The sequence below is a fragment of the Ranitomeya imitator genome, chromosome 1, assembly GCF_032444005.1.
Source record: "Ranitomeya imitator isolate aRanImi1 chromosome 1, aRanImi1.pri, whole genome shotgun sequence".
Classification (NCBI taxonomy): Eukaryota; Metazoa; Chordata; class Amphibia; order Anura; family Dendrobatidae; genus Ranitomeya; species Ranitomeya imitator.
Window position 1 is genome coordinate 1,028,643,942 of NC_091282.1, and position 18,652 is coordinate 1,028,662,593.

At 42.5% G+C, this 18,652-nt stretch overlaps 1 protein-coding gene across 1 annotated transcript in view; it reads right to left on the reverse strand.

The window, feature by feature from the left end:
• Positions 1-10,803: 10,803 nt before the first annotated feature.
• The window catches only part of OTUD4 (OTU deubiquitinase 4), a 104,924-nt gene continuing 97,075 nt past the window's right edge, over positions 10,804-18,652 (reverse strand). The window contains exons 16-20 of the mRNA XM_069744023.1: positions 17,200-17,249; positions 15,974-16,103; positions 15,260-15,514; positions 15,137-15,177; positions 10,804-14,780 (exon numbers count right to left, since the gene is read on the reverse strand). Coding sequence (XP_069600124.1) covers positions 13,671-14,780; positions 15,137-15,177; positions 15,260-15,514; positions 15,974-16,103; positions 17,200-17,249 — 1,586 coding nt within the window. The 3' untranslated portion in view covers positions 10,804-13,670. The remainder of the gene's footprint in view (positions 14,781-15,136; positions 15,178-15,259; positions 15,515-15,973; positions 16,104-17,199; positions 17,250-18,652) is intronic.

Here is an 18,652-nt window from a genome sequence, read left to right on the forward strand (position 1 = left end):
CTTGGCTACAAAAAAGAACCCTGCTCCCAGTGGTGATGACGATGGGCGAATATGTCCCTTCTCCAGGGATTCCTTCACATAACTGCGCATAGCGGCGTGTTCAGGCACGGATAAATTATATAATCGACCTTTAGGGAATTTACTACCAGGAATCAAATTGATAGCACAATCACAATCCCTATGCGGAGGTAGGGCATCGGACTTGGGCTCTTCAAATACATCCTGATAATCAGACAAGAACTCTGGGACCTCAGAAGGAGTGGATGACGAAATAGACAAAAATGGAACATCACCATGTACCCCCTGACAACCCCAGCTGGATACCGACATAGAGTTCCAATCCAATACTGGATTATGGGTTTGCAGCCATGGCAACCCCAACACGACCACATCATGCAGATTATGTAGCACCAGAAAGCGAATAACTTCCTGATGTGCAGGAGCCATGCACATGGTCAGCTGGGTCCAGTACTGAGGTTTATTCTTGGCCAAAGGTGTAGCATCAATTCCTCTCAACGGAATAGGACACCGCAAAGGCTCCAAAAAAAACCCACAACGTTTAGCATAATCTAAATCCATCAGATTCAGGGCAGCGCCTGAATCCACAAACGCCATGACAGAATACGATGACAAAGAGCATATCAAGGTAATGGACAGAAGGAATTTGGATTGTACAGTACCAATGACGGCAGACCTATCGAACCGCTTAGTGCGCTTAGGACAATCAGAAATAGCATGAGTGGAATCACCACAGTAGAAACACAGACCATTCAGACGTCTGTGTTCTTGCCGTTCAACTCTGGTCATAGTCCTATCGCACTGCATAGGCTCAGGTTTAATCTTAGACAATACCGCCAAATGGTGCACAGATTTACGCTCGCGCAAGCGTCGACCAATCTGAATGGCCAAAGACATAGACTCATTCAAACCAGCAGGCATAGGAAAACCCACCATGACATCCTTAAGAGCCTCAGAGAGACCCTTTCTGAACAAAGCTGCCAGCGCAGATTCATTCCACAGAGTGAGTACTGACCACTTCCTAAATTTCTGACAATATACTTCTATATCATCCTGACCCTGGCACAAAGCCAGCAAATTTTTCTCAGCCTGATCCACTGAATTAGGCTCATCGTAAAGTAATCCGAGCGCCAGGAAAAACGCATTGACATTACTCAATGCAGGGTCTCCTGGCGCAAGAGAAAATGCCCAGTCCTGAGGGTCGCCGCGCAAAAAAGAAATAATAATCAAAACCTGTTGAATAGGATTACCAGAAGAATGAGGTTTCAAGGCCAGAAATAGCTTACAATTATTTTTGAAATTAAGAAACTTAGTTCTATCACCAAAAAACAAATCAGGAATAGGAATTCTTGGTTCTAACATAGATTTCTGATCAATAGTATCTTGAATCCTTTGTACATGTGTAACGAGATTATCCATTGAAGAGCACAGACCCTGAATATCCATGTCCACACCTGTGTCCTGAAACACCCAAATGTCTAGGGGAAAAAAAAGACTGAACACAGAGCTGAGAAAAAAAAATGATGTCAGAACTTCTTTTTTCCCTCTATTGAGAATCATTAGGTTGGCTCCTTCTACTGTTATGTAGGCAATCCGGTGACACAGTGTGCCAGCAATCAGAGCACATACAGTGATCTGACAATAACCCAAAAACAATAGAACGAGCTCTGAGACGTGGAATCTCTGTAGACCGCAATACCTGAACCTAACCTAAACACAACTAAAGGCAGCTGTGGATTGCGCCTGACACTACCTATGCAACTCGGCACAGCCTGAGGAGCTGACTAGCCTGAAGATAGAAAAACAAGCCTGACTTGCCTCAGAGAAATACCCCAAAGGAAAAGGCAGCCCCCCACATATAATGACTGTTAACAAGATGAAAAGACAAACGTAGGGATGAAATAGATTCAGCAAAGTGAGGCCCGATATTCTAGATAGAGCGAGGATAGCAAAGAGAACTTTGCAGTCTACAAAAAACCCTAAAGCAAAAAACCACGCAAAGGGGGCAAAAAGACCCACCGTGCCGAACTAACGGCACGGCGGTACACCCTTTGCGTCTCAGAGCTTCCAGCAAAACGAAATGACAAGCTGGACAGAAAAAGTAGCAACAAAAGCAAAAAACACTTATCTAAGCAGAGCAGCAGGCCACAGGAAAGATCCAGAAGCTCAGATCCAACACTGGAACATTGACAAGGAGCAAGGAAGACAGAATCAGGTGGAGTTAAATAACAAAGCAGCCAACGAGCTCACCAGAACACCTGAGGGAGGAAGCTCAGAAGCTGCAGTACCACTTGTGACCACAGGAGTGAATTCAGCCACAGAATTCACAACAACAGAGGCAGTATAATGCTCTCATCATGTGTATCTAGACCTCTTTTAATGCACCCCATGATCCTGTTTGCCTTGGCAGCTGCTGCCTGGCACTGGCTGCTCCAGGTAAGTTTATCATTAACTAGGATCCCCAAGTCCTTCTCCCTGTCAGATTTACCCAGTGGTTTCCCATTCAGTGTGTAATGGTGATATTGATTCCTTCTTCCCATGTGTATAACCTTACATTTATCATTGTTAAACCTCATCTGCCACCTTTCAGCCCAAGTTTCCAACTTATCCAGATCCATCTGTAGCAGAATACTATCTTCTCTTGTATTAACTGCTTTACATAGTTTTGTATCATCTGCAAATATCGATATTTTACTGTGTAAACCTTCTACCAGATCATTAATGAATATGTTGAAGAGAACAGGTCCCAATACTGACCCCTGCGGTACCCCACTGGTCACAGCGACCCAGTTAGAGACTATACCATTTATAACCACCCTCTGCTTTCTATCACTAAGCCAGTTACTAACCCATGTACACACATTTTCCCCCAGACCAAGCATTCTCATTTTGTGTACCAACCTCTTGTGCGGCACGGTATCAAACGCTTTGGAAAAATCGAGATATACCACGTCCAATGACTCACCGTGGTCCAGCCTATAGCTTACCTCTTCATAAAAACTGATTAGATTGGTTTGACAGGAGCGATTTCTCATAAACCCATGCTGATATGGAGTTAAACAGTTATTCTTATTGAGATAATCCAGAATAACATCCCTCAGAAACCCTTCAAATATTTTACCAACAATAGAGGTTAGACTTACTGGCCTATAATTTCCAGGTTCACTTTTAGAGCCCTTTTTGAATATTGGCACCACATTTGCTATGCGCCAGTCCTGCGGAACAGACCCTGTCGCTATAGAGTCCCTAAAAATAAGAAATAATGGTTTATCTATTACATTACTTAGTTCTCTTAGTATTCGTGGGTGTATGCCATCCGGACCCGGAGATTTATCTATTTTAATCTAATTTAGCCGGTTTTGCACCTCTTCTTGGGTTAGATTGGTGACCCTTAATATAGGGTTTTCATTGTTTCTTGGGATTTCACCTAGCATTTCATTTTCCACCGTGAATACTGTGGAGAAGAAGGTGTTTAATATGTTAGCTTTTTCCTCGTCATCTACAACCATTCTTTCCTCACTATTTTTTAAGGGGCCTACATTTTCAGTTTTTATTCTTTTACTATTGATATAGTTGAAGAACAGTTTGGGATTAGTTTTACTCTCCTTAGCAATGTGCTTCTCTGTTTCCTTTTTGGCAGCTTTAATTAGTTTTTTAGATAAAGTATTTTTCTCCCTATAGTTCTAATTAGTTCGAATTAGTTCTAATTCGTCCATTTTGTTGGCGAGGCTTCTGGCATTAGTATACATGCACTTGATGTTCCTCTCTGTACCTCTATTCTAACCCCACCCCCCATGCCACCGCCATCCCCATCTTCCTTATTTGTGCCCAGGTCTCTGTCTGCACTATCTTCCCCTCCTATAAATTGAATACCCTCCCCCCCAATTCCTAGTTTAAACACTCCTCCAACCTTCTAGCAATTTTCTTCCCCAACACAACTGCACCTTCCCCATTGAGGTGCAGCCAGTCCCTAGCGTAGAGCCTGTAGCCAACTGAGAAGTCGGCCCAGTTCTGCAGGACCTCCAGTAGGCCACAAATGTGCATGTGTCTGTACAAATGGTTAGAAGCCGACTCCACGAGGATGGTCTGAGTGCCCGACGTACACAGGTGGGGGTTGTGCTCACAGCCCAACACCGTGCAGGACTCTTGGCATTTGCCACAGAACACCAGGATTGGCAAATTCGCAACTGGCACCCTGTGCTCTTCACAGATGAAAGCAGGTTCATATTGAGCACATGTGACAGACGTGACAGAGTCTGGAGATGCCGTGGAGAGTGATCTGCTGCCTGCAACATCCTTCAGCGTGACCGGTTTGGCAGTGGGTCAGTAATGGTGCAAGGTGGCATTTCTTTGGAGGGCTGTTGTGAATTCTGCTCTTGGGTTCCCTCCAGTGGTTGTAGGTGGGAATGCAGTTGTCTCTGAGTCACAGACCTGGCCAGGTGTATCGGATGATTACAATTCTGACTGGGATATTTAAGTGGGCAGGATCCTTTAGCCCTTGCCAGTAGTCAATGTTCCTTGTGAAGTGTTGGATCACTTTCTGGCTTCTCCTGCTCGCTGCCAATTTCAGCAAAGATAAGTGTTTGGTTTTTGTTTCTGTGGCACACTGCCGGTGTGCTTGTTTTAGTTTTATTCCTGCTCTGATTGTAGGATTCACTGGAGTTGCAGATATACGCTCCTACATCTTTCAGTAAGATGTAGGAAGTTTTTGTATATTCTGCTGTGGATGTTTTTAATGGTTTTTATACTGACCGCACAGAACTCTGTCCTATCCTGTCCTGTCTAGCTAGAGTGGCCTCCTGTGCTAATCCTGTTTTTCTGCCTGTGTATGTTTTTTCCTCTCCGACTCACCGCCAATATTTGTGGGGGGCTGTCTATCCTTTGGGGATTTTCTCTGAGGCAAGATAGTATTCCTATTTCCATCTTTAGGGGTATTTAGTTCTCCGGCTGTGACGAGGTGTCTAGGTGTGTTAGGTACACTCCACGGCTAATTCTAGTTGTGGTGTTAAGTTCAGGATTGCGGTCAGTACAGTGGCCACTTTCTCCAGTGAAAGTTCTCATGCAGCTCCTAGGTCACCGGATCATAACAGAGGGCCGCACAGCCCTCCATGTACTCGCCAGAGGTAGCCTGACTGCCTTTAGGTACCGAGATGAGATCCTCAGACCCCTTGTGAGACCATATGCTGGTGCGGACAATGCCAGACCTCACGTGGCTGGAGTGTGTCAGCAGTTCCTGCAAGATGAAGGAATTGAAGCTATGGACTGGCCCACCCATTCCCCAGACCTGACTCCGATTCAGCACATCTGGGGCATTATGTCTCGCTCCATCCACCGTCACGTTGCACCACAGACTGTCCAGGAGTTGGCGGATGCTTTAGTCATGGTCTGGGAGATCCCTCAAGAAACCATCCGCCGCCTCATCAGGAGCATGCTCAGGCGTTATACAGTAAGGAGGTCATACAGGCATGTGGAGGCCACACACAATACTGAGCATCTTTTCCTTGTCATGAGGCATTTCTACTGAAGTTGGATCCGCCTGTAATTTGATTTTCCACTTTGATTTTGAGTATCATTTCAAATCCACGGGATATTCATTTTGATTTACATTGATAATTGTTATGGTTTATTGTTCTGAACACATTTCACTATGCAATGAATAAAAATATGCAACTGGAATATTTCATTCAGAGATAACTAGGATGTTGTATTTTAGTGTTCCCTTTATTTTTTTTGAGGCAGCAAGGACTGGTATGTGAGACTCAGACAGGAGACAGGCCTTTACAGGGATCTGAGCCCTGCCACAGGGACATAGAAGGGAAGGCAGTGGACATTGTGAGAGGATTTTCACTGCATTTGTGGGAGTGCAAGTCGCCTCAGAGGGAAGAAAACAGCTCAGCAAATGAGGTGTAACAGAGTGAGGGTCTCCACAGAGAGAACCTGAAAGCAGCCAATTTCACACTGAGAAACTGCCTGTCTGCAAATGTTCATCTGTAAAGAATAGGCTGACCCATTTACCTCACAACTGTATATAGTTATCTACCAGATTACTTCTAGTAAAATCAGTTCTAAATACAAGCTGCCTGTCATCTCTGGGGAAATATCTACATCTAGTCGGTCGGCTCATCGCATTTTTGTTTGTCACCACCATTGAACTGCACGTACTCTACTGTTTGATTTAAGGGAGAAAAACGCCCCGACAGTGTATCAATCATCTGAACAGATTCTGCTATGTGTGCGGTTCTTTTACACCACAAGGCCAAGTACATTCAATCACTCATGATACTATGAAGATGTACCAGATGTACTATAAGTGTCCACCTGGTGATCAAGGCAAAAGCTAGGCCCCTCAAATGATATGCTCAAGTTGTTCAAATGGTCTTCGTGACTGAATGTGAGGAAAGTGGCATAGGCTAGGTTCACACTGCGTCCAGTGTCTCCGTTAAACGGACTACGTTACACCGCGGCATAACATAGTCCGTTAACGCCGCCATTGAATGCAATGTCAGACGCATCGCTAGTGCACGCCCACAATGGGCGTGCACTAGCAATGTGCCGTCATTGAGTGACGGACCCGAGACGCGGGCTGCAGCGTTTCCGGGTCAGTCACTGCTAGCGCAGCTGGAGCTAGCAGATGCTCCATCTGCGCTAGCGCTGTGCCAAAGTTGGCACTTGAGTTAAACGCATACTTTAAACGGACTGCGCTAACGCAACGTGAACCTAGCCTAAGCCATTTGCTGTTCCCATGGTTTGGAGAGAACCCAAAAATCAGTGATGACTGCTACTTTTGTTTTGTCAAACTGAAGGGCTTTTCTACAAAGTACAAACATAACATTAATTACCTTGAACTTGAATCTGCGATTAGGCCTGTTCCACATGATAGTACCTTGCCAGTTCCTGTACCACCGTTGTCTAGATTGGATGAAAATGAAGTAGAATATGAAGACTACGGAGCTGAAGCTACTGGCAAAGACATGGAGACCTCAAGTCAAGATGAGTATGTACCTGATTGAGCAGCCAGAACGCTTTAAGGTACCTTCACACATAACGATATTGTTAACGATATCGTTGCTATTTGTGACGTAGCAACGATATCGTTAATGAAATCGTTATGTGTGACAGCGACCAACGATCAGGCCCCTGCTGGGAGATCGTTGGTCGCTGAATAAAGTCCAGAACTTTATTTCGTCGCTGGACTCCCTGGAGACATCGCTGGATCGGCGTGTGTGACACCGATCCAGCGAGGTCTTCACTGGTAACCAGGGTAAACATCGGGTAACTAAGCGCAGGGCCGCGCTTAGTAACCCGATGTTTACCCTGGTTACCATGCTAAAAGTAAAAAAAAAAAAAACACTAGATACTTACCTACCGCTGTCTGTCCTCCAGCGCTGTGCTCTGCACTCCTCCTGTACTGGCTGTGAGCCGGAAAGCAGAGCGGTGACGTCACCGCTCTGCTTTCCGGCTCCCAGACAGTACAGGAGGAGAGCAGAGAAGCAGAGCGCAGCGCTGGAGGACAGACAGCGGTAGGTAAGTATCTAGTGTGTTTTTTTTTTACTTTTAGGATGGTAACCAGGGTAAACATCGGGTTACTAAGCGCGGCCCTGCGCTTAGTTACCCGATGTTTACCCTGGTTACCGGCATCGTTGGTCGCTGGAGAGCGGTCTGTGTGACAGCTCTCCAGCGACCAAACAGCGACGCTGCAGCGATCCGGATCGTTGTCGGTATCGCTGCAGCGTCGCTAAATGTGAAGGGGCTTTTACTCAACATGAATTAAATGATCTAATCAGAAACCTTTCATTGCCAAAAGATAAAAATGTACTTCTTGCATCGAGGTTGAAGCAGAAGAATCTTGTTCATGATGATGTCAAAGTGTGTTATTACCGAAGCAGAAGTAATAATTTAACACAATTTTTCAGTTGATGGAACAATGGTGTACTGTAACAATGTGAATGGCCGCTTTGAAGAACTGAATCAAGAGTATTTTGTTGTAGATTGTTTATTGACTCATCCCAGAGAAGTTTGAAAGCAGTGTTGCTTCACAATGGAAATATGAAACCAACAATCCCTATTGCTCACTCATGTAATCTAAAGTAAAGTTATGAAAATCTGTCATTTGTTTTGGATGCTACACAATATAAGCATCATCAATGGAATATCTGTGGAGATTTGAAAGTGATTGGTCTGCTAATGGGAATGCAACGTTTCACAAAATATTGTTGCTTCTTGTATTTATGGGACAGTAGAAATACAGTAGAGCATTATGTTCATCATGATTGGGGACAGAGAAACATCTATGCTCCAGGTAGAGACAATGTTCATCCTTTAGTCATTCCAACAACAATCTTTCTTTCTTCACTACATATAAAGTTGGGATTGATTAAAAACTTTGTGAAAGCCATGGCAAAGAAATTTTGCAAGGGTTTCATTTCACAAAAATTCTCCAGCATAGCACCAGCAAAACTGAAGGATGGGGTATTGTTGGTCCTCAGATCAGAGAGCTTATGAGACATGATGTGTTTGAAGGAACTCTAAATGATAAGGAATTGAGATCTAGCTTCAAGTGGATCTGTGAAAACTTCTTAGGATAAAAAAATCTCCAGAATATGTTGAAGGTGTTGAGGAACTGCTAAATGCATACAAGTGTCTTGGATGTCGCATGTCTCTGAAAACGCACATTTTGCATTCACCTTTAGATTTCTTCCCTCAAAATCTTGGGGATGTAAGCGATGAACAAAGAGAGCGGTTTCACCAGGACACTAAAGTAATGGAACACCGCCAGAGTTTTTGGTATGACTCAATGATGGCACATTATACTGTTGGATGTTCTATAGGGACAACCCTTAAAAATCGTATCAACGACAGTGTAATGTCAAGCACTTTTAATTTCTGCTCATATTTTGGCTTCTATTTTGCATGTGAAATTATTTTGGTTCAATAAAAACTTTTGTAATTTATCATCACACACCTTTACATCTGAACAATTAAAACTCCTTTTTATGGTCTCAACTTTATCCCTGATCAAAATTTTGATTTTCAACTATTCTAGATAGCAATTGCTTTATTTGCAATCTTACCATCAAAAAAACCTTTTGGAATGATGATGCAGACCGAACAGATAGATCCCGATCAGTTTGATTTTTCCAAATCTTACAGCAATTATCTTTCTGAACAAATGTCGGTTCTATGTTTAGAGTAGCTAAACAATAGTTCACCTACAACTCATGATGTTAGGGCTCATACTCACTTGCGTGAAATACGGCCGATTCTCGCAGGTTAAAACCCGGCTCTGCCGTCGGCATTCCAGAGCGCAGCATGCGTCCGCACAGCAATACATAGAGCTGCGTGCTCCGCTCCCGAGTGCCGGTGGCAGAGCCGGATGTTACCATGCGAGACTCAGCTGTATTTCACGTAATCTCGTGATACATTGCTCCATCCATCCTCCCTTCAATATGGTGCAGTGGTCCTGTCTCCTTGGTAGAAAAGCACATCCAAAGTATCATGTTTCCCCCACCATGCTTCATTGATGAGACAGTTCTTGGGCTTGTACTCATGCTTCTTCCTCTGAACATGGCGAGTGAAGTTGATACCAAAACGTTCCATCTCATCTGACCACATAACCTTTTTCCATGTCCCCTGTGGATCATCCAGATAGTTATTGAACTTCAAACGGGCTTGGAAATGTTTTGGTATGAGCAGAGGGACCTTGCAGGATTTTAATCCATGACTGCGTAGTGTGTTGCTGACAGCAACGTTTGAGTCTGTGGTCCCATCTCTCTTCAGGTCATTGACCAGGTCCTCCGATGTAGTTCTGGGCTGAGTCCTGACCTTTCTCAGAATCATCCTTAACCCACGAGGTGAGATCCTGCATGGAGCCTCAAACTGAGGAAGATTGACAGTCATCTTGTGATTCTTCCATTTTCTAATTGTGCCATAGTTGTTGCCTTCTCACAAAGCTGCTAGTCTATTGTCAAGTAGCTCATCTCAGCATTGTGCAGGTCTACAATTTTGTCCCTGTTGTCCTCAGACAGCTCTTTGGCCTTGGCTGTGGTGGTGAGGTTGGAGTGATTGTGTGGACAGGTGTCTTTAATACAGGTAACGAGTTCAAACAGGTGCAATTAATACAGGTAATGAGTGCAGAGTAGGAGGGCTTCTTAAAGAAAAACTAAGCGGTTTGTGAGAGCCAGAATTCTTGCTGGTTTGCAGGTGATCAAATACTTATTTAATGCAATTTTATTATTTAAAAGTCATACAATGATTTTCCAGTTTTTCTTCTTAGATTGTCTCTCACTGTTGAAGTGTACCTGCGATAAAAACTGAACTCTCCATTATTTGTAGGTGGGAAAACTTGCGAAATCCCCTCTTCCACCAGCAGACACAATCACAGCGTGCTGTCTGAATTTACCTTGAGAAAGTAATGTCCAGTCCATGTGCTAGAACAGGCTTTAAACAGGATGGGTGGTTGCGGGAGATGAAGCTTAGCCAGTGGGTGAAGAAAAATATATTAGACTAGTGCCATCTTTCCCCCACACCGGAAACTGGACGTAAATATCCGAGACAGACATGTGATCTCTCTCTCTCACTCCATGTTGGCACCAGGATGAGCACATTTGCCGAGTATCCACTTACTTACTAGTCCCTGCATACCCTTGATATTTATATCTGCACTGTTATTAACATCTTGATTTATGGATAGTAAAGCCGGATGGGCTGCCAATTAGGCAACATGGGTGGTGTATTAGATAATTTTGGGCTTGAATGTGTGATATTGTTTTGTAATAGACTGTAGACTTGTGTTTGATAAATATTCTTTATTGAACAGATAACGTTAAGGCATTACTAAGTTTGATCTTAATTATACAAGTTGAACAAGTTCAACATTAATAGCAGACCTCAACAGAGGTGTAGAAAGTCCCCCCCTTTAATATTTTGGCTGGAAAATATCCACCCTTTTACAGTAAATATCTTTATTAAATATATTTAAACAATGTATAGACACAAGAAAAGGATTTTTTTATAAACACAGAAATAAAAACTTATTCATACCAAGGAGTCAGTAGCACTTAATCCTTTAATTCTGGATTTATGTAGTAAATAAAAACCAACAAACTTAACATGTAAACATGATGACAGCAAAAGCTGTTTCTATAGCACACATCACACAGAAAGAAATACAATAGCATATATGCTTCAGAGAAAATGTCCCCAGAAACAAGCATCAATTACAAATCATTTGCAAGAAAACATTCAAGTCCACCACAAGCTTTAAAAAAAAAGACCACAAAAAACTCTAAAAGAGTAATAAATGAGAACATTAAATATTTCTGCATAACAAAAATGTCCGTTAAACTCAATGAATATTTAAAAATAATCTAGACCATTAAGCAAAAAGAACATTGTAGTTTCATAGACAGATTTAAAGATAAACTATTCAATGTGCTTACACGTCTTTTCGATATGTCAGTGCAAAATAGAGCATAAATGTTTGCTTTCACAAGTTTTCTGTCTGAACTCAAGCCCATAATTCTTTAACTTGAAGCCTTAAAAGGCCATGTACTTTGAGGGAATTTAAAAAAAAATATAATATACAGATGTGTTTTTTTTTACTGCAATTCCTGTAATTTTGGCTAAAACTAATTTTCATAATGGGGTTTTATGAAAAAAAAAATAAATTCAACAGTTGGTCTCCTGTATTCATTAGATTGTGCAGTCCCAATCAGTGTTAATTTTTTCATATGAGCTCTCTGATCGCTTGTACTATAACTGCTCTCTCTGTTCTCGCTGCTTATGAATTTGTTCTTTTTGATTTAAGTTACATTTTATTTGGTTTTATACATGTCAGCTTATATTTGTCTTAGGGAGAGAAGAGAAAGAAGAAAGACAGAAACGAGAGACAGGAGGACAGAGATGAGAGTGTTTACAGACCAATAGAGATCTGAGAGATTGACAGTGACTGAGCAGCCTGCAATGTATGGGAATATTTTTAGGCTGTAGAAAAATAGTTGAACATTTTTTAAACAAAACAATTAATTTTCTAACAATGTATTTCACCTAAAATTGAAAAAAAGTTACACGTAGCCTTTAAGGTCGCCATTAGTGATGAGCGAGTGTACTCGTTGCTCAGGTTTTCCCGAGCACGCTCGGGTGATCTCCGAGTATTTGTTATTGCCCGGAGATTTAGTTTTCATTGTGGCACCTGAATTATTTACAGCTATTAGCAAGGCTGAGTACATGTGGGGGTTGCCTGGTTGCTAGGTATTCCCCACATGTAATCAAGCTGGCTAAAAGCTGTAAATCATGCTGCTGAGGCGATGAAAACTTAATCTCCAAGCAGTCATAAATACTCGGAGGTCACCCGAGTGTGCTTGGGAAAACCCGAGCAACGAGTACACCCGCTCATCACTAGTAGCCACACCTCAAAAATAGCAGTCAGTTGAACTCCTCCAGCTGTCAACAGTTACTTCCTGAGGACTATGCAAATTGCCTTGTTCATTTCCTAGAGGAGCATTGCATGGCCTACAAGTCTCCTTACACTGGCATGTCAGTCTCCACAAGGAGAGATGTTAGCGTTTAAGATTCCAGAGGACTGACAAGCATGCTCCTCATGTGGTCTTAAATTGGAGTAAGCAATTTCCGGACTCCCCCTTTGGGGGCTCATTCCAGTAATGACAAAACATTGGACATGCTAAAATCAAACCTTCCCAATCTTCCTTTCCAGTTGACATCTGTCATAAGCTGAGGCAGGAAACCCCCATACACAAGATGGTGGGCCGGTCACTCCAACATCTACAGGTTCAACTGACCAACAGCTAATGTGTATGGCTGCCTTTAGTTTATCGATAGCAGCTTTACGCCCCTCTACTGAAATATTATCTCTGGTGCACAACTCTGCATCACAAATGGCATCAGGTCATCCTACTAACCAAGCTTTAAACAAAGAACTGTTGAATAAAAGTTAGAATTTAAGATGGGACGGAGGATCTTTGACAAAAAAAACCAAAACCTTAATTATTTCCATTTTTAGTTGCCGCATAGACATTGCTCCCCTCAAAGAGTGAAGTGGTTTTACAGTCTGCAATTTACAGCACATCACCATAAGTAACTACATTCAAGTTTCTCCTCTGTGGAGTTTAAGTTGAAAGGCCTTTGGAATGGAAGCACAATCAGAAGCAACAACCTTTAAAAAAAAAAAAAAAAAATCCCCAACTGATTGGTAGTTTAAAAAAAAAAAACAATAAGGCATTTATACAAACAGCCAAGTTCAAACGTAGCATGACAATCTAATATCACTGCAAGTCTAATAAGTGCTGAGAAACTGGAGATCAGGTTGTCCAATCAGTCCTCTACTCACTACATGTAACTACTCTGGTGGTAAGAAATTACTACCACATCACTGTATCTTTAGCTATTCCCACTATCAATCTATTTCATCATTAGAACAAGAATATTAAGAAACCCAAGTGGTATAAATGAAGCTGAAGTAAAAAAACAAAAATAAAAAAAAAATACAAATTTATTGACTGCATTGCCCTTTCCCCCCCATTTCCGAACTTGTATTTTAAGAATATATGATTCTCGTTTTATCTTAACTATGTATTGTCCAAATAAATATGAAGAAAAACATACAAACACTCTTAACTGTGATCAGTTATCAACTTCTACTCATGTTGCGGTTTAGAAGAATCCACAAATTGCCGCCTTCGATTTGGCCGGCCTCGAAAATTTCTGTAATAGCTATCTTCTCTGCCTCTTTGTCCCCTCCAGCCCTCATCAGTTCTGGCATACTGGTAGCCCCCTCTGTTGGTTTGATAATACCGGTCGTTTCGAGGCCTCCTACTCCCATATGTCTGATTGTAAAAGTTTTTGGATCTTCCACTACTCAGCATGTTAGATACTTCTCGCTCATCCTCTGAGCTCTCTTCCCTAGCTCTAAGTGACCTATCCACAGGTGGAGTTATCTGGGCCATTACTGGTGGTACTGAAGCAGCTTCATTCTCGATGGATGCTTTGCCATCTGGTATTTCAGGAAAGACCACGTGAACATCAGTCACATTAGCTGGAGGCTTATGCTTCTCCTTTCTGGCCATATCTGAAGTTGGTTCCTCTGGGACTACAGTGGTATTCGACACAAACTCTCTGGCATCAGCAGCAGGCAACAGAGGCCCAACTGGTTCGCTCACAAAATGCTGGGACTGATTTATTGCTGTTTGAACTGTGTTATTTTCCAAGACAGTCACTGCTGAAATGTTTTCAGACAAACTTGAATCCTGAGGGTTAATATAAACATTATGTCGTACCATAGGGTTTTCAATGAACCCTTGATATGGATATCCATACCAAACATGTGGGAAAAATGGAGATGCTATTGGAAGAGGTCCCATATATGAGCCCTGTCCGAAAGGAGGTTGAGGAAGCATTGCCTTGTTTGATAGCTGGTCTTCAAATTCACTACCTTGTGCCTGAAACTGGCACTTTTCTTCTGAAGAACCAAGTTGTGGAGACATTTCCTCACCAATTATTGGGATTTGGACAGGCGAGGGCTGAACCACTGGGGGACATAAACTTGTAGGCAGTTCACTCTCATTCCCCACCATACTCTGATGAGCAAAGCATGAAGGATCTACTTCGCTTTGGTTTACAGCAGCTTCCTGTACCCAATGGCTTTGTGGGTAAACATGAACATTTGGATACATCCTGCAAATATTTAAATAGGCTTGATGAAGGGGATGCAGGTATAAATGTGGGGGCCACATTGGACATGTATAAGCCTGTGGAGAAATTAATGAAGAGAAAGTCTAGTTACTGTAGTTCAATCAGAAACAAGTCACAACATTAAAACTATAAAAAATAAATAAAACTATAAAAAATAAATAAAACTAACTAAAAGGTAATACGAAATCTTGTTAAAGGGGTTATGCAGCGTCCTTCACTTCTGCACTAAGGAACGTGTTCAGCTGACATGCTATCGTGGTGTTGACAGGTCTGCTAATATTTGGTAAGTAGCATTTGTGCCACATCAGTATAGGCACTTACCTCTCGACGTGAAAAGGAGAGGCACAGAATAACAAGTCCATAGATATACAAATATAATGATCGAGCATCTTTTACATATCTGAATACTAACCTTTATGCCGAGGTTGTAAAAGAAATGCAGGATGCTTTTATCTGAAAAAAAAAAATTAATGTCTTTAATACACTTGACAACAGTTACATCTGAAAGACAAGAGTCCACCTTAGTGTGACTTACCAGTAGGAAGGTCATCTCCGTTCTTACACAGAGAATAGGGAGGAGGAGCAGTGGCTCGCTCGCCCTTCTCATTTACTGGAAATCCAGGATACAGGGGATCTTGGTAAGCACTCAATGTCTGTGGCATAGGCAGTAAAGGCTGGGAAACTGCTGGAATTGAAACTGGAAGTGGTGAGAACTGGGCTGAATTCACCTGAGGTTGTAATATAGATTCTGATTCAGCTCTGGGTGAAGTAGGCATCTCCACTGAAAGCCCTGAAAAAATGTAAGGCAGATGCATCAGCTACTATTGATTTTTGGATTGTTATGATCATGTAATATGAAAAACATGAACAATGAACAATATTTATATGCATCAAATCAATAGTAAGCCATGAGGAGAGCCACCTTACTTTCCACATGATTGTAGCACCTGCTCTTCTTGACTGTCACATACACAAGTGCACAGGTCTATTATATCTGTATTTTATGTAACCCACAAGGTCTGATTTATTCTGCTTGGTAACATCAGTGGAGTCGATAAGACACCTCTATCTCCAGGGATACAGACCACACAGTTTGCAGTGATCACCATACTCTTGTGGATCCTTGTAAGGGATCTCCTTATAGGTCCTGCATGTTTCCATGATGCATCATCCATCTCCCTATTTCACGGAGTGCTAGTCTTTTACAGCTACATTTATGTGAGAGCAAGAAATAAACAAACAGACAAACCTGACCAAGGCGGGACCACGGTGGGTTCAGAAGGCACTGCGGTGGGCATCTGCTGCTCAGCAGGGGTTGGAAGAACGGTGTCATCATGTAAAACATCAGATTCAGAGGTAGTAAATGGCTTTATGATTTCCTGTCAATTAAAAATCAGCAATAAGTAAACAAGATTATAATTTGCACTTTACAATGTTGCCGAATATTATAATAATAATAATCTATAATAACCACATCCTGACACCTAGCCTCCCCGCTTACTTTTATTCTTCTAATAACAGGCCTCACTGCAGCAGCAAATATATGCACTTTATGGAGATGGAGATTACATTGTGATTTAATTCATTTTATATTTCCATAGGTTTCACATATATAAAAAAAGTTAAGTGGTATTCTTCTGTTTCCTAATTTTGAAACCTGGAAAATGTGGGTCGATTTAAATATATTTAAGAAATAAAATGTGTAACAGTTTTTTACCCATTTTTACATTATTTTTCAGTCTGCCTAGGGAACACAAACTTGCACTCATTTTACCACTTGTACTTATACTGTAATATTTCAGTATTGCAGTATACAGTAGAAATGATGATCTGTGATCACGCCACCTAAATATATTTTTGGAACCTGCCCTGTGCAGAACGGGCTCAGCTCATTATGGATCAGACATGTGACGAATAACTGCGCCACATGATGGGTAGCTGTTAGTTCTAGGTGATGCTATTCTCTACCACTATAGTCAGCGAGTCATATCTACTTGGTTAACGTGTGGGACACATTTATCTAGCCTTTAGATTGGCAGTATGTCATCTGTGTGGTGACTTCTTTAGGATTTCCACCATTTTTTTCTATAATTGGGAAATGTGCACACAGTTGTGGAAAAAAATCGCTTTGCATACTAAGAATTAATCAGGAAAAACTCTTAAGCTGGCCATACACGTAAGATGGTTGTTGGCCATTAGTTTGTTTGGCTCTCTCTCCAGACTCCCCATACAGTCGAGGGATCTTGTGTTTTCAAGCATGGAGCTAGGAGAAAACTGCAGCCTGGCATCGACGGTTCTGCTGATATTCATTTAAAGTGAATAGAGGCCTGCACTTATTGATGGTACCCTGGTATTCACATGAAGAGTAGATTATCTTTCATAGGAATTTAGGAAGCAACACCGTATTGTGAAGCCAAAAGTGGTTATTGACAGGGTAGCACCCAAAAAAAAAAGTTAAGTTAATTTAGTACTTACCTCACTTAATTGCTGCTCGATCACTTTTGGGGGCTGTTCCAGTTTGGAGGCTTAACAAAAGAAAATTACATATATTACAAAATGACACGTACACACAGTAGGTTAATAGCAGTTTTAGAACACAATCTAAAAGAGAATTTACAAGGAAAGATTATTGTGATCGTGCATTCTTAAAAATACTCAATTTGAAGCAGGGCTGGAGTCGGGCAAGCCAAACCCGACTTTAACTCTGATTCCTCAATTTTCCCGACTCCGACCCTACAGCACTGCCTCACTACTGAGCATGTACATAAAGTGCAGCACAGATTCATCTCATCCTTACATCAGGAACAGAACAGACGTTTATAGGAAATTTTAAAACTTTCCCAGATTCATCTGAAAAAATTTACAGCACATCCTGCATTGTACTACTGTACCCAATTCATTATACATTTTAGGAATCGGTCCATTTTAACCCCTTTCCGACATTGGGCGTACATTTGATGTCGTACTCCCCTCCCTTTGATGTGGGCTTCGGCGGTGAGTCCATATCTTTCCCGGGACATGTCAGCTGTTTTAAACAGCTGACATGTGCCTGCAATAGCCAAGGGGTGGAATCGCAATCCACCCACGGCTATTAACCAGTTAAATGCCGCTGTCAAACTCTGACCGTGGCATTTAACAAGCGCTTCCGGCAATAGCGCCGGAAATCCATAAACTGGTGACCCCCGTCTCCTGGAGACCTCTATGGTCGTCAGTGCCGGCTTGCTGTGAGCGCCACCCAGTGGTCGGCGCTCATAACAAGCAAGTAATTTTGCTATATAGAGGCAATCTGATCATCACCTCTATGTAGCAGAGCCGATCGGGTTGTGTCAGCTTCTAGTCTCCCATTGACATGCTTCAATAGTCTCCAAAGGAAAAAAAAAGGTTTTTAAAAATACATACCGTATATACTCGAGTATAAGCCGAGCTTTTCAGCCCAAATTTTTGGGCTGAAAGTGCTTCTCTCGGCTTATACTCGAGTCACGGTAGCGGTGGGGTCGGCGGGTGAGGGGGTGAGGGCGCTGAGGCATACTTACCTAGTCCCAGCGATCCTCGCGCGGTCCCTGCCTTCCTCCCCGTCTTCTGTGCTGCAGCTTCTTCCCCTCTTCAGCGGTCACGTGGGACCGCTCATTAGAGATATGAATAGGCGGCTCCACCTCCCATAGGGGTGGAGCCGCCTATTCATTTCTCTAATCAGCGCTGCCGGTGACCGCTGATAGAGAAAGAAGCTGCAGCACAGAAGACGGGGAGGAAGGCAGGGACAGCGCGAGGATCGCTGGGACTAGGTGAGTATGTTATATTTACCTGTCCACGTTCCAGCCGCCGGACGTCGCTCCATCTTCCCGGCGCCTCCATCTTCCCGGCGTCTGCGCTCTGACTGTTCAGGCAGAGGGCGCGATGACGCGTATACTGTGCGCGGCGCCCTCTGCCT